This window comes from Heloderma suspectum, chromosome 1 (genome assembly GCF_057233095.1).
Source record: "Heloderma suspectum isolate Gila_16-S chromosome 1, 16-S_ref, whole genome shotgun sequence".
NCBI classification, from domain to species: Eukaryota; Metazoa; Chordata; class Lepidosauria; order Squamata; family Helodermatidae; genus Heloderma; species Heloderma suspectum.
The window spans coordinates 273,782,590-273,798,211 of NC_139458.1; the positions used below are offsets into that span (position 1 = coordinate 273,782,590).

The 15,622-nt window shown below is 43.3% G+C and overlaps 1 protein-coding gene across 3 annotated transcripts in view; it reads left to right on the forward strand.

Moving 5' to 3' along the window:
- Positions 1-15,622, forward strand: part of NOL10 (nucleolar protein 10) — a 60,123-nt gene continuing 44,501 nt past the window's right edge. The window contains exons 1-8 of one of the 3 annotated variants that reach the window (XM_084826636.1): positions 1-103; positions 3,066-3,111; positions 5,438-5,536; positions 7,574-7,651; positions 8,831-8,868; positions 10,874-11,010; positions 12,187-12,252; positions 13,090-13,150. In XM_084826636.1, coding sequence (XP_084682762.1) covers positions 2-103; positions 3,066-3,111; positions 5,438-5,536; positions 7,574-7,651; positions 8,831-8,868; positions 10,874-11,010; positions 12,187-12,252; positions 13,090-13,150 — 627 coding nt within the window. In that variant the 5' untranslated portion in view covers position 1. Of the gene's footprint in view, positions 180-3,065; positions 3,112-5,437; positions 5,537-7,573; positions 7,652-8,830; positions 8,869-10,873; positions 11,011-12,186; positions 12,253-13,089; positions 13,151-15,622 lie in introns of all 3 variants that reach the window. The other 2 variants (XM_084826637.1, XM_084826638.1) reach the window with 2 other exon arrangements.

The window sequence follows — 15,622 nt, forward strand, 5'->3', positions numbered from 1 at the left end:
CATGCGGAATTACTCTCTCTCTCTCCAGAGTCTTTCTCAACTCTATGGTCGGAAATCTTTCCTCGTTGATTCCGGAAGGGAAAGCCGTTCGCTGAGGGAGAGAGTAAGTAGTCATGCAGGTTTCCAGCCTCAACGAGGTGAAGATCTACAGCCTAAGCGCCGGCCGGAGTCTGCCTGAGGTGAGGACGCGCGCGCCGCGCCACACTTCCGCGCCGCGCGCCCCAGCTCGTGCCCCCTTCCGACGCGGCTGGGCCCGTCCTGCCCCCGGCCTCCCTTCCCCGCCCCTTTCGTGCCCGGGGGAAGCCGTGGATTCACCTCTGCCGGCCGAAAGCGGCTCACGCGCTTGCATTCCGTGTCGATAAATCCGGACTAACAGCCGCCGTGTGTTGCTAGCGAGGTGTGGAATGATAATCACACCCATGAGCCTCTATTGGGCAAACATGCGGCCCTCCAGAGGTTTTGGCCTACAACTCCCCTCATCTTTCACCATTGGTTATGCCAGAGCTAGGCCTGATGGGAGTTGTAGGCCAAAACATCTGGAGAGGCACAAGTTGCCCACCCCTGCCTGTTGAAGGGGTGTGTGCTCACTTGGGAGTACCCCTCTGTGTATTTGCTGGTGCTTGCTCCTGAGTGAACATGCCTAGGGTCGGCCTCTAAGAGCCCAGATGGAATCCGCATAGGCCTGAGTGGATCCTGTTTAAGGAAGGAGATGAATGGTTACAGAACAAACAACAGGAATACCAGTAATGTTGTGGGTGAACCTTCCTGGACATTCTCTCAAAGTGAATGGTGCGCTGGAAATTTAATTGTGTGAACTAAGGTCTCTTAAGGTGCTTCCAGAAAAGGTTTTCATCATGCCATTGCCTTGGTTCATTTTCAGAATGTTACAGTTTGAGAATAACAGGCTTGGAGGATAGTGCTTGTTCCTATACAACAAGCTGTAATAACTAAAAGTGTACTTTTAAGTACCTAACGTCACTCACAGTGCAATCCTATACACGTCTACGCAGAAGTAAGTAGATATAGGATTGCACCTAATGTTAATAATTATTAGCAGATGCATGGAAAGCATAGCATGGGAGTTTTTCTTTCTCTCTCTCTCTCTCTCTGTCCCCCCTCTGTTTATGCTTCTTTTCTGTAAACATTTAAGTTTAAGTTTTCTTCCCCTTTTGACATAATTTAGGTTGGTATGCAACCTATCACCTCAGTACTATTTTACCTGTAAAATAAACCTTTGATCTTTAATAAAACTTTGACTCAGAATCACAGCCTTGCAGCTCAATCATGTATCTTAGTCTTCCCCAACCTGGTGTTCTCCAGATGGGTTTCAGTTATAACTCCCATCACCTTTGACTATTGGCCATGCTGGCTGGGGATGATGGAAGTTGTAGTTCAAAACATCTGGAGGGCACCATGTTAGGGAATGCTGCTATACATGTTTAAAGAGAGATAAGTCTCATTGAGTCTGATAAGATTTACTCTCAAGTAAGTATTCATAGCCGCATCAGTGCTGGTTCTATGGCTGTCTTGATGGCTGAATAAGCACATGGAGGAGGCAGTCATACCATTCTAAGTAAGCGGCTAGATGGCCATAGAATAGGTAGGTTCCTGGTGAACTGACCCCCCCCCCCCCCGGTGTCGCCTCATAGGCAGCGCAGATTGGCCCTGTGCTCTGCTCTCGGAAGAGCAGCGTAGAGCAGCAAAAATGGGGCGTTCCCATAGGCGGGTCAGGGCAGAGAAGTTGGAAATCTGGTACAACACATCCTATGTGTTGTCCGGCCGCTGCTTCCCACACACTGAGGTCCCGTGGCTAGACAGCTGAAATTGGCTGTCTAGCTGCAAAAGTAGGGCTGGGGGAGTGAGGAGGAGATCCGCTCCTCACCACTCCTCCCGCCCTGCACTGGATAGGCGGTTGCCCCTGGGGTCAGAGGCGACCATCAGTCTTGATAGGATTGCTCCCTCCATGAATCACATCTTCATTCCAGTGCGTCTGCATTGCTTAGCATCTATTTCTTTGCCAGCCTTCCTTTGCCTGGTAACACTTTGGCCAGGTTCACACAATTGGGAGGGAAAATAAGCCATTGTGCCTTATTTTCCCACTCTGCATGTGCCACCTAATTTTCATAATTACTCTCACCGGGCGCAGGTTGTTGTAACATCTGAACTCGGCAAGAGTGGGTGGCATGGGTGGTTTACATACAAGAACAAGCTACGGGTTCCAGGGTGGTTTGTAAACCACCCCCACCACCAACCCTCACCAGGTTCGGATGTTATGACAAGTCAAGCTTGGTGAGGGTCATTATGGAAATTAAGCCGCATGCACAGGGTGGGAAAATAAGGCACCATGGCTTATTTTCCAGTTGTGTGAACCCAGCCAAGGTGTTACCAGGCACCGTGGCTTATTTTCCCTCCCTGATCATACCTGGTCATTCTCTTGTAAACAGCTCTTTTCTGTCTCAGTTACCCAGTTTGCTTGATCTTGATTGCAAGATTTCAAATTTGTGAGCTGCCTGGCCTGGTGCAGTTTGCCTGTTTTCAACTCCCTGGGGAAAACCCCCCCACAGCATTGGTGTGGAGTTCTGTCAGTCTCTTGTTCAACCGGCATGAGCTTCTATAGTCAGTCACTTGGATATTCATTTATTCTTAGCAATCTGTTAGTTGCAAAAGTGAATGAGTGTCTGGCTGCCTTGATGGGTATCTGATCAGTACATCTGAATGCTCAGTTACAGGACTGGATGCCCAGAATAAAAAGTCTATCTTGGACTGCACTACAGTACTGAGATCTTCAAAGAGTATACATCCCTTGATTTAGATTTATTATTTGTAATGCTGTAACTTTTATCTGGCCTACTGCTTTACTGGTTTGTTGCTGTTTGACTTTATTGTATTTAATCCTGTACAAACCACTCAGAGAGCCCTTTGGCTGACATTTCCTAAATAAATGGATTAGTCTTATGGAACATAAGAGTTTATTGATCTTATTTTATTGTTTATATAGCACCATCACTGTTCTTTCCCACTGAACACTAGCCGTCAATTTTATTTTTTGTTTTGCTTCGTTACAGTGGCTGTCTGACAGAAAGAAGAGAGCATTACAAAAGAAAGATGTTGGTGAGTTACCCTCATTGTACAGTGGAAAGAGCACAGCAACATCAGTATGGGTGTCATTTTTGCTCTCAAAAAAATGGTCTGGTGTTACTGAGTGGAATGCATGAAAGCCATGGTTCTGTTGACTATAACCTGTAGACCATAGCTTGTGATGTGGGTCAGATAATTTTCTGCTACAGTGTTTTTTAGTGGAAATGTTTGTTTCCAAAAATGCATCATTTTATAACATTTAGGCTGCAGTCCTATGGCTGTCTAGTCAGCGGCTAGACAGCCATAGGATAGGTCAGTTACCTGAGAGCTGACCTCCACCACATCCCTGCACTCCACGCTCAGAAAAGCAGCATAGAGCAGCGAAAACAGGGCATTCCACAGGGCGGTGAGGGCGCAAGTGCCTCTCTGACGCTTCCTATGTGTCGTCCCCTGCCCTGTTCCAACTTCCCATGGCTAGACAGCCAAAATCAGCTGTCTAGCTGCAAATGCAGGGCAGCTGAAGCTGCCATGCATTGAATAGGCAGTCACTTCCAAGTTCAGAGGCGGCCGCGTATCCCGATAGGATTGCGCCCTCCATTGACCAGTTACATTGCTTGCTCTGGACACTTGTCTGTATATACCAACTGAAACCTACTTCTCTATATTTAGAGAATAAGCTGTTCGGAACATGAATGAGTGGGGGTAATTTTAACAAAGAGTCTTGTAGCACCTTAAAGACTAACTAATTTATTCTGGCATAAGCTTTTGAGGACACTGTCCACTTTTACCTCTAGTGCAATGATGATGCCTCCCATCTGCAGCTGTAGTTTTGTTCTGCTGGAGGACAGGCTGCAATTCAGCCAGTAGCAGTGTTCCTGATGGGAGTTTTATCTAATCCTTCGGAGCACAGCTTCTGTAATGTCAGGAACTTTGGTCAAGGTGGCAAACAGCCCTCGTAAGGTACGCTAGAGGAAATAACAGAGGCAAAGCCAGAGCTTTTCCAGGAAAGGGTTTTTTTATTGATGAAGTACAATAAAAAGAAAATTGTAAGGCAAATTACTGAAAGCTTGTCCCAGAGTGCAGGGGGAAGAGGAAGAGAAAAGGATGAGGTGGCAGTGAGCCAAAATCAGCTGCTCAGTGATGTTTCAGCTTTCAAGGACTGGGAGCATTGGAAGCTGTGAAGTTGGCGAGGGAGGGAGAAAATCAGAATGAGAGAGGGAGAGGCTGAGGTATGCCTGTCCTTCCTTTTATAATCTATCAGAGCACATTGGAGGGAAGGGGAGTGGCATTCACACTAAGCTAATTCCAAAGTAGGAATGAAAGCCAGCATTCCAGCAACCACGGGAAGGCTTTACCAGGTCAGATTGCAGCAAGTGAGGGTACAAGCAGGCACACTCTGATCAGGGCTTCCAGGACAGGGTTGGGCAAAATAGCTGTCTGCTGGACCACTCTGGGAGCAGGCAAAAGTCCAGAAAAGAGGCTGTAGCCTGTGCCTCTGTCAGGATCTTCAGGGAAGAAAAACGAAGAAGATCTAAGAGTCCAGGATCCAAGACCAGTTATAATCTTGAGGTGGGGGCGGGTGGGAAACGCACAAGGATGATGTCTGAAAGGGGGATTTCTGGGTGAACAAAAGAGGAGGGCGATTGTGTCTTCTAAAAACTTGACTCTTGATGGTTGAGGTTCTGTGCCAGTTGGAGGTTGCACAAGAACTCCGGGCTCTCTATAGTCAATTAATAAATTATAAGGTGTTGTCTTGATCGCATTAGGATACAAGAAGGGGGATTTTTGCTTGTCCAGGAGGTCCTTAGCCCAAGGCTAAGAGGGCCAGGGTGCTCTCTTGCCATATCAATGGAGGGTGGTGACATACCCTGTCTTGATAGCCAGCTCTTGTTCTACACATAAGTTTGCCATTACTGTTGCAGTTGCTGCTAAATGGTAATTTGGTTAATTTTGCTGCATTGGTTTTGGCCTATCCATCCCTAAGGCCAGGATCCAGATTGTCATAAGCAGCTGCTCTGCTTTTGTGTAGGACCTTTGAAGCTCCCACCTTTAAACAGCTACTACTGAAAAGTCCTTTTCCAAGGATGCAAGATCCTCCTGAGAGACAGCCTCTAAGGCACGCAGGGCTGTCATCAAAGGACATTTTGCTCTCCTCTCACCCTCATGTGCAAAGTGAAGCACTTTTCACATGCATTATTTGCGGGTGTGGGGGTGGATCTTACCCTAAGATTGGAAAGGTTGCTGTTAAAAGCATTTTTGAATTGCACTTTTCTCAGTACTTTTGCCATTTAAAGCTCTTATTACTGTGATGTATTGGCTAAGCAATCCTTTGTACAATTGTCGTTATTTTTTTAAAAAGATATTCATAGGAGAATTGAACTTATCCAGGATTTTGACATGCCTGCTGTTAGCACCAAGATCAAGGTGTCACGAGACGGGCAGTACGTGATGGCAGCTGGTGAGTATGCCAGCAGCCAGGTCCCTTTCAGGCTTGTAAATGTGTCTGCTCTGAATTGTAAAATGCTAGTAACTCTTGCACCAGAGATATCATAGTTGAGGAAGACTGGGCTCTAAAGATTGCATCAGATGTGTGCAAGTTCTACTGGACAGTAAACTCTAATAAGCTGGCAAAGGATAAGGTGGCAGAAAGCATATTTGTATTTGAGGATGGTGCAACTACAAGCTTAATCTATCATTCTGTATCTGTGCATCTTTCAGTTTGCTTTCACAGCATCGAAGCAAAAATTTGAAGCATTTTGGGGGGGCTGCAAATATAGTGTCTGAAATCTTAAATGACTTACATTCTGAGTAACGTGTATGGACTTGATTTTCCCCAACAATGTCTCCCCCCCCCCCCGCCCCCGGTCAATCATGTGGTTTGGTCCAATTTTAATACTTCCTTAGATATGATATGACCTATAAAGCCCTTTATGTCTTGTGACTGGGCTACCTGATATGAGTCTTCTCCCATATGAGCTTTCACAGGTTTTAAGGTCTTTGGGGGGGGAACCTTCTCTCGGTACTGCCACCTTCAGAGGCTTGTTTGGTTGTGATGCAAGAGAGGGCCTTCTTGGTGGTCACTCCTAGGCTCTAGAATTCCCTGCCAATGCAGGCTAGGTTGGTGCCCTCTCTGCTGTCTCTCTGACAGCAGTCAAAGATATTTTTATTCAAGCTGGCCTTTGGCAGGTAAGCTGGTCTGATGAGTTGGGTGCTGTTCTTATTCTGTAATTGTTGTGTTTCTTAATTGCCTTTTTAATGTATTTGTTTTATGATGGTTTTAACAAAGTTATAATTTTTTATTTTGGTTACTATTGTTAGCCATCTTGAGCACCATTTCCTTGGTGGAAAGGTGGGGTATAAATCAAATAAATAAATAAATAAAATCTATTTAAATTTCTTTTCTATGGTCAAGGGTAAAGAGAACATACTCTTCCTGGTCTGATTCTGTTGAATGTGTGTGTTTGGCACTGTCAGCTAAGCTGACACTGATCATCAGCAGTCACACTGATCAGCTGTTTGGGAGAGAGCATGAATGGGAGGCACTAAATCTAGCTCCCCCTCTCCTGTATTAGTCCAAAATATCTGGAGAGCACCAGGGTGGGAAAGCCTGGGCTATGGAATCATGCATGTAGCACCCATTTGTGTGCGTAGTTTTCCATCTGGCTGAGGATATACATGTGGAGGCTTGGATTGGGGTGTTCTTGGCTTGATCGTTTGGGATAAAATGTCAATAATATATATTCAGAAATTAGAACTTGGTGCCTTTCAGTCCAACATCACGTTGCAGTTGCTGGAATTTTTGGCAGGGTTTATTGTTCATTAGCTTTCTGTATTTGAATGTTATTCCATGTATGTTACATATATATACCCTCTAATAAAATGTATGTAAGACTTTTGTATACACGTTAGAGTTCAGTGGTTTAATTATAGTAGTTGTGTGCTCTCTTGCACTTGGTTAGTTGGCTGCATTTGCAACTGTTGTCCTATTTGAGTGAGTCCCATTGTTTTCAAAGTGATATAAGTGAGCTTTTTAAATGTATATCGCACTGAACTCAGACAGAGGTAAGGAATTAGCACTGAATAGAACTTGGCAGGGAATAGTATTTGATTGCTATTAATGTGCTGTTTTGTCCATTTATATGAGTCTTTTTTATTACAAATTACTTAGGTGGAAATAATGCAAGTTCACCGTTATAGTTACAAGGCATTGCAGATTAGTGAATTTTAATCTAAAATGTTATTTATATATAAACTGTGTTTTTAAAGTGGATGATGCATAAGTGGCTTGTGCTGCAGTCCTATGAACTAGCTATGTTTGATTAGTGCCATTGTTGTTAATAGGCTAAAACTCATGTGGACACAGGCTTGTAGACTTTTTTTGGAACACCCATTAATTTCTAGATCAGAGACTCGTTCAAAACCTTGAATCTTCTTTCCTCCTAAGCTAAATGAATTGAAGAGCATTGAAGCAAATTTATGCTTTTTTTTAAAACAGGGACATATAAACCAAGGATCAGATGTTTTGATACCTATCAGTTATCTATGAAATTTGAGAGATGCTTAGATGCTGAAGGTTAGTAAAACTAATTATGATGAAAACTAACTACATATTAGTGAAGGAGAAGAAAAAACATCTTAACAGTGCAATCCTATTCATTTTTACTCAGAAGTAAGTCCTATTTTGTTCCATGGGGTTTACTCCCAGGTAAGCATATAGAGGATTGCAGCCTAAGTGCCTGAGCCTGCATTGCTCTCTGTGACACTGCTGTGCTTCCTACATAGATCAGTTTTTCTGTTAGCCTGTTTGCCCTTCTTTGGAAAATATATTGATGTGGAAAATAGGTTTTAAAAAACACACACCTAAGTTCTAACGTGCTGCTTTTTAAACATTCCTGATTTTAAAAAGCAGTTTTTGATGGGAGGAGAGAGGGCCTTGATATTAATCCTGCTTATGCATGGATCTTCCAGTGGAGTTCTTTGGATCATGGCCATTATGTATGCCAGAGAATAATGTACACATGAATGTTAAAACTTTATACAATATGTATACACTGAGGAGAGGCATATATTTGAGAGTGTCTTGGATGATCTTCTTGTAAACCCTTGATAGAGCTCAGTCCTTGGTAGGATGTTGTACTAGTATATGGGCTTGTAATTTGTTGCTCACTTGGGGCAGATAGCTCTTGTCCATGGGCAAGCACTAGAGCAGTAAGCTAAGCTGGCTAAGCAGTAAGAGTAGCTGGCTGAGTGAGCTATATTGCAGGCTCCATGTTGTTTGAAATGGGAGCCAGAAGCCGCGGCTACCATGTTAGGTTTTGTGCATATCTCTGCTTCTCTCTTGGCTTATATGCTACTGGTTCTCTCTAAGGCAGAAGGAATTAGAGAGCCGTGAGAGTAGCTTACCAACACATGGCAAGTGGTGGTGGGAAACCTTCTGTTGCCTTCTTCCTGTGGCCAGAGGAAGAGCTCAAGGATGGACCCCTGCCACTTCAAGTGGGCACTCAGATCCTGATGTAGCAGTAGCATGGATCAAAAGCAACACTAAAGTGGCTGCCCTCACAACAGAGCGAACGCAGAGACGCGCTAATGGTGGTGCCTGTTTCAGCGCCTTCCCGCTCTTTGGCCTTAAGACCAGAATACCGACAGACAGGAGCATTATGGGGTTAAACCTGAGGTGGGTGGGATGTACTGTCTTGTGTAGAAGTGACTGTTTTAGTGACACCTGTTCATAATCTGCTTTTCCTCTCTTCAGTGGTTACGTTTGATATTTTATCAGATGATTACTCAAAGGTATGTCTACTTTTAATTTTTAAATTGCGTACTGAAACAGTAACAAATGTTGCATTTCAGAATTGTTCAAAGCATCTCATTGCTTTAGTTTGTAATTACCTTCCCCTTTTAAGAAACAGAAACTGAAATAAAATTGGTGTTTACCCCTCTGTTTATATTCTTTTGAATGTTTTGCTTATTAAACAAATGGTTAACCTATGTAGTGCAGGCGGGGAGCTAAAGCTGAGAAAGGATCGTTGGCCTGAGGCTGCTGAATGCATTCTTTGCTGAGCTGTGATTTGAACCTTCCATAGCTCACGTCATTAACCCCCGTGCTAATTATTAGTTACGTATTTTATTTCTGTCCTGCTTTTCTGCCAAAAAGTTGGCACTCAAGGTAGCTAACAAAATCCAGATTAAAAACAAAATCTGAATTAAAATATAGCATAAACACAAATCAATTAAAAACACAACTCCAACATGTAAGCTGCTTAGGGATTTTATTATATTAAGCAGTATATAAGTATTAATAATAGAAAATAAATAATTAAAATTAGCAGTATGCAAGGGTCAGTGTAGATTGCATGCTAGGTACTGGTAGCCTTTGTGGAAGCAAATATTCCATTGCTAGTATCAACTGCTAGATCAGCCTTCTTCAACCTGGTGCTCTACAGATGTGTTTGACTGCCCAGCCATGCTGGCTGGCAGTGATGGGAATTGTAATCTAACACATCTGGAGGGCACTAGGCTGGAAAAAGCTGTACAAGATCAACTTTGGACAAATTTTAACATCATAGATTAATGCTGTATCAAAGTTAGATATTCCATATTGCTCTCCTGCCATTTAAAAGTTGGGGAACAGTCTTCTCTATACCAGGTGTGCAGAACCAGGTTGGAGGGGGGGATAACTGTTTAAATTAAAGTAAAGGTAGATGTATAATCCAGGAAATATGATTTAGTAACTATGCAAAGCCTGTTTTACTTGGGTGGGGGGCCAGATGACATCCCTCCCAGCCCTCATGGGCCAGATGATGTCAGGTGGGCGTAGCCACACCCACCTGACATCATTTGCTCCCTGGTTCAAGCGCTGGGTAGATCTTCTATCTGGCACTTGGGCCAGAGACCAGACTTCCCTGTATGTGGGCTCTTCCGGTTAGCAAAGCTGGCTCCAGTGGAGGAGCAATGGGACTAGGTCAGCTCTGCTCCGTCTTCACCCACCCATCTCCTTCCCACAAGGGAAGGAAGAAGTTGGGTCGAGTGAAGCAGAAGCAGCAAAAAACAGTTTTTCCCCATTTTTTTCCAAGGGCTGTTTTTGTTTTTTTCTGAAAAATTTAACAGCTTTGGATTATGAAATATTTTCTTTCAGAATTTAAGACAAGGTGTTAATATATTGTTACCAAGCCTTTACTCCCCCCAAATGATTTCTAAAAACTACGTAATAAGAAGACTTTTATAGAAAGACTAGAGATGTAAAATGTCTGGAAATAATGAAGCCATGGGGGGAAATGTTTTTTATTCCTCTCTCTAAGACTCTCAGCATAGTTATTTCTTCTATTTCTTATTAAAATTATTGATCCAATGTATCTTTTACTGATAGACATTTTGGGGTGTTCTAAGTCATGCTCAATTTCCCAAATGTACATTCTTGACAGTTTGGGTTTTGTTGTACAGAGTCCTGTGTTTCTGAACTTGTCTTCCACTTCCTCCAGTTCTTCCTGCTTCTGGCTTCTAGGATGATTCAGATGTTTCAGGGATCATTTGCTGAAGTTCCCTCTGGTCAGACATAAACTAGGAATCTGGCTGGCTCGGGCATGCTGGAACTGTAGGACTTTTTTCTGTCTAAACATGCATAGGATTGCACCTTAAATCATTTTTCCTGGATGATAAATCTACCATTACTTTGAGTTAAACAGTTAAATGTATTTGTTTTGATTATGCATCTTAAAATAACTAGCTCCGTTCTAGGGGTTAAGCAAGGGGGAGAAATATTGCCTTCAAACTCAGTTTTCTGCCTTATATTTTTCAGATCGTTTTCTTGCAGTCTGATAGATATGTTGAATTTCATTCACAACATGGCCGTTACTACAGGACAAGAATACCAAAGTTTGGTAGAGATTTCTCATACCATTATCCATCATGTGACCTATATTTTGTAGGAGCAAGGTATTTTAAGCAATGACTCCTTATTTAATTCTACTTTTTAATTTAGTGCTTACTGAATGTTCATACTGCATATTTTAAATGCTTTCTGAATTAACAGGTACAAATACGTTGTAGGAAAATCTAAGTAGGTTAAGCAGGATTATTGGGATGTTCTTTGAAAGGTCAGTTTGGTTTCTGAAATAGATGTGGGGCATTTCAATTTTATTGTGATTTATTCAGGATTTAAGTTCATTTCAGTAATAATAAAAACAATTTTTAAAGTATATAAAATCTTAACTGTGGAATTCCTGGGAAAATAAGGGAAGGAGAAGATTGAATTCATTTGACACAATGCAAACTTTTCCATACAGTCTTAACAATGGAGTAAGCATTTTCATTGGCTTGTTGGAGACAGGGAAGGGACTTTCTCTAGTGGAGTGGTTTTCAAACCTTATACCGACCTTCCCCAACATGGTGCCCTCCAGTTATTTTGGACTACAAAACCCAACTGCTCCAACCAGCATGGCCAAGAATTATGGGAATTCTAGTCTCTAACATCTGAAGGGCATCATGTTGGGGAAGCCTGCCTTATACTTTCAAGTATCCCTTTCCACGTTGCAGAGAATCTTGGGGAGTGTTTAGAGCAGAGATGGATAGAGTGCAGGGGTTCCTGACTCCCAATTGTCTAACAATAGCAACAACTAAAAGGTTCCCCCTCCCACCTAGGAGAGCTTGCTAAAGAGGAATGCTTGGAGGGAAATCAGGAGTGGATTTGTGTTTGAAAGGACTTGTGAGCTTGGTTCTGGTAATGATCACAAATTCCTGGGCTGACCATGTGCACAGAGACACACAACTCCTTAATTCTTAGCATATGTCCATCCATTTGAGCAAGTGTTTTGCACCGGGCTCCAGTTGGTGGACCTCAGGATTTTAGTTAAAAAACCCAAAGTAGATCCTGCAAGCCTAAAGTCTGCTCAGCCCTGTTTTAGAGCACACACTCATTTCACTTTGGATCTCACTGTCTCCTTGTGTGAGTGGGTTCTAGAAAACACATCCAACATTTTCCTGATTGCAGGGGAACAATGCACAATTATTCTTCATGCAGATGTCATATGGTTTTTATATATACTTGAATGGCTCAGTAATCAAAAGGGAAATGAACAAGTATTGATTTTATTGTTGTTGCTTTTGTTGTAGTTCTGAAATATACAGGCTCAATTTGGAGCAAGGAAGGTTTCTGAATTCCCTGCAGACAGATGCTTCGTAAGTATCTGCAGTTTATTACTCGCATCTCCTTCTTCCAGCAGGTGGAGCCAAGTGACTGGGCGTTGTATTGCTGTAAGATCCACACTGTGAGCTGCACAGATGCATTGAAAACTGCACTTATAAATGGGAGGTGGTTGATCTGGTTTATATTTTAAAATATGATCTAACAAAAAGTCTAATGTGTTTGCTCATTGGTAGTGTTCGCATGTCACGCGAATCCCAAAATCCTGAATTAGTAAACGAGGATCTGCAAGAGCAGCATGCGCCTGCACACAGCCCATTTCCTGCCAGTTTGCTCCTCCGTTTGCATGAGTGGTAAAGCATGCCAGGATTCAGCCCTTAAACATAGCTTCCCATTACATATGAATTGGGAACTATAGTTAAGTGCTGAGTCCAGACTTGTTATGTGAAGGGGGAAGCAAAGATGGGTGCACACCATTCATGCTTATCCTGGTTTATTAATTTTTGTTGGCTTAGCATAATGTGCAGGCCATTGTTGCTCTATCACGAAAGGAGTATATTTCATATTCAAGGTATTTTAGAAGGAAACCAGCATGCAGTTTGTTATAGGTATAACTGATAAACAAACAAGTAGGCCTGTTAATCTCTTCAATGATAAGGAATTTGATAAGATATTTGCATAGCTATGCTGCATATGTTACATCAGATCCAAAATAGAGCGATCAAACACAAATAACTGAGAAATATTACATGTCAAATATTGCTCTTTCTGGCAATATTTATTTGGTTTTAACGCTTTTCACCAGTTTCACAAGCCTGCTTATTTTAATATTTTATTCCCAGTCAGTCATTCAGTTTGTTTTTCTTTTCTAGGGAGAATCATGTATGTGACATAAATTCTGCACATGGCTTATTTGCTACTGGGACAGTTGAGGTAAATCACCTTCCTAAGAAACATGACACTGACTGTTTTCTCCTTAAAAGCATATATAAACATATAAAAATAATCTCCTGGAGGGAGCAATCCTATGGCTGCTAGTCAGCAGCTAGATGGCCATAGGATATCTTGTTTTCCGGGAACTGACCTTGGAGCCTTTGCTCCCTTCTGCTCTGCCTTGCAGGCAGCACGGAGAAGCCCAGTGCTCTGCACCCGCAAGAGGAGCGTGGAGTGGCCAAAACGGGGTGTTCCGGGGCGGGGAGGGCGGAAATGCCTGTATGACACATCCTATGCGTCGTACAGCAGCTTCCTCCCCCTCTCTGTCCTCCTGCAGCTTTCAGCTGTCTAGCCAAAAAAGCAGGGCAGGAGGAGCACGGAGGGAACAATCCCCTCCGTGCTTCTCCTGCCCAACATTGGATAGGCAGTCGCCTCCGAGTTCGGAGGCGGCTGCCTATCTGCATAGGATTGCGCCCTTATGCTAATAGCAAACTAATTCTCCAAACGTGGATCCTTACTGTAGCTCAAACAGCACCATCCACACACAACGGGGGTATCCCCAGGCTTGGGGAGCCCCAAGGTTTACAGAAGTACAAATGTTTTTTAGGCAGAATCACTCCAGGATATCCCAAAAACATGTCGACAAGGACTGAGCATGCTCAGGGCACACAGAATGGCTGTGGGGAGTGGAAAGGAGTTTAAATGAGGGGAGCGGGAGCGGAAACAAGTATCCTGGGAAATGGCATGGCTGGAATCCTGATCAGGAACTTTCCACACTGGAACATTTTGTTGAAGGTCCCATTGTCTGTGTGCATGCAATATAATACTTTTGCTGGAGGTATTCACATTGTAAAAAATATATCAAGATAACAGTGGAATATGTTTTCATTACATTTGCATTGAACTCAGTGGGACAACTTCTGACTGGATATGTGTAGGGTTGCATTGAAAGTTCAGGAAAACCAATCCTGCAAAATCTGTTTTAGATATGGAGTGGTAAACAAATACTGTAAGTAAATAAATAAATTGTTTTCAGGCATGTAGAATTATTTTGTGGGACCAAGGATGCAAACTATATTTTATATGCTGGGTTGGGTAATATGTTGGACATGTCAGTAGAAACAGAAACCCAAATAGCTTTGGGAGAGGTCAAAAAAGCATGCTGACATTTGCAAACATTGAAGTTCTGTTGAGTAGAGACTAGGTGTGCAAGCCACTTGTTTGGATGATGAAGAAAAAGGGGAAAATAGATTGTCGTCTAAGTTGTAATTCAGTTGTGACATGCACTTTTGGCATCACTTCCATCAGTGTAGGCCTGCTTTGGGGGAAGAAAGCCCACCCACAGAGCATGGCATAATTATAGCATCCCACAGGGTGGTTTGCTGCCAGCCTAGGTCCCTAGTTGGCAAGATTTAACAGGAACCATCTTTTACGTTGCGCAGTAGTTGCAGGACCAGCAACACTGGGCAGTATTCAATGCTGCCACTCTGCTTACGCCACTCCATTAACGTAGCATTAGCATCCCTAGTGCAATGCCAATAGGGTAGGCTGGCATGACGGGTTTCCCCAGAAAACCTATTGTGCTAGCATACCCTGTTGGCTTTGTGCTAGAGGTCTAGTACTACATCAGTGATGTAAACGGAGCAGCAGTGTTGGATACTGGCTGATGACGCTGCCCACTGATTAATTCCAGGCAAGGGCCCTTTCACCCAGTCTTCCATAGGGTCAACGTTTCCCCTCTTAATATACTTATTCACACTGGGGAGGAGGGTGTGAAAGAGCTATTCTTACATCTCTTTGCTCCTGCAGAAAGAAGTAGCAAAGGATTAGCTGCTGTGCTGGGGGCATGCTTTGTCCCTTGCTGCCAGTTTCCTGTTCTTGGTTTAGATTAGGGGTGTTGAACCTCAGAACCATGGGCCAAATTTGACGCTCCAGGGATCCCAATCCGGCTTTCCAGGGTTCCTCAGATGGCCACACCCCTTTTCCCCTGACCACTGATCATTTGGCGGTTTCTCAGCTTTTGCTCATGTTTTCTCCACTCTAAAATGTTGAAATGCTTCTTGGAAGGGTTCATTACTGGCAGCAAGTGCTCTAAGCTAAACATATTTTGGGAATTTTGGCCACACCTGTTTTGCCTTCAGCTCCCCCCCACCCCATGAGTCCTCCAGGAGCTGCTCTGAAATGGAATTTGGCCCTCAAGCTGAAAGAGGTTTGACGCCCCTGGTCTAGATGGAACTTGGCAGGAAGCCCTGTCAACTGTGGTGTGTAATTCAGTTGTTTCGCATGCTGCACTGACCAGGACTCTGTAGCCACAGTTGTTGAATTCCTCCTGGTTATTATTAGGAATTGCTCAGTGCAAGTATCCAGATCAAATCACTTTTAAATGCAGCAGAAAATTGATAGCATCAGGATAGATCTGGCATGACTCAGAACATCCCATTGAAAGCTAGACAGAGCAGATGAAAAGGGAAA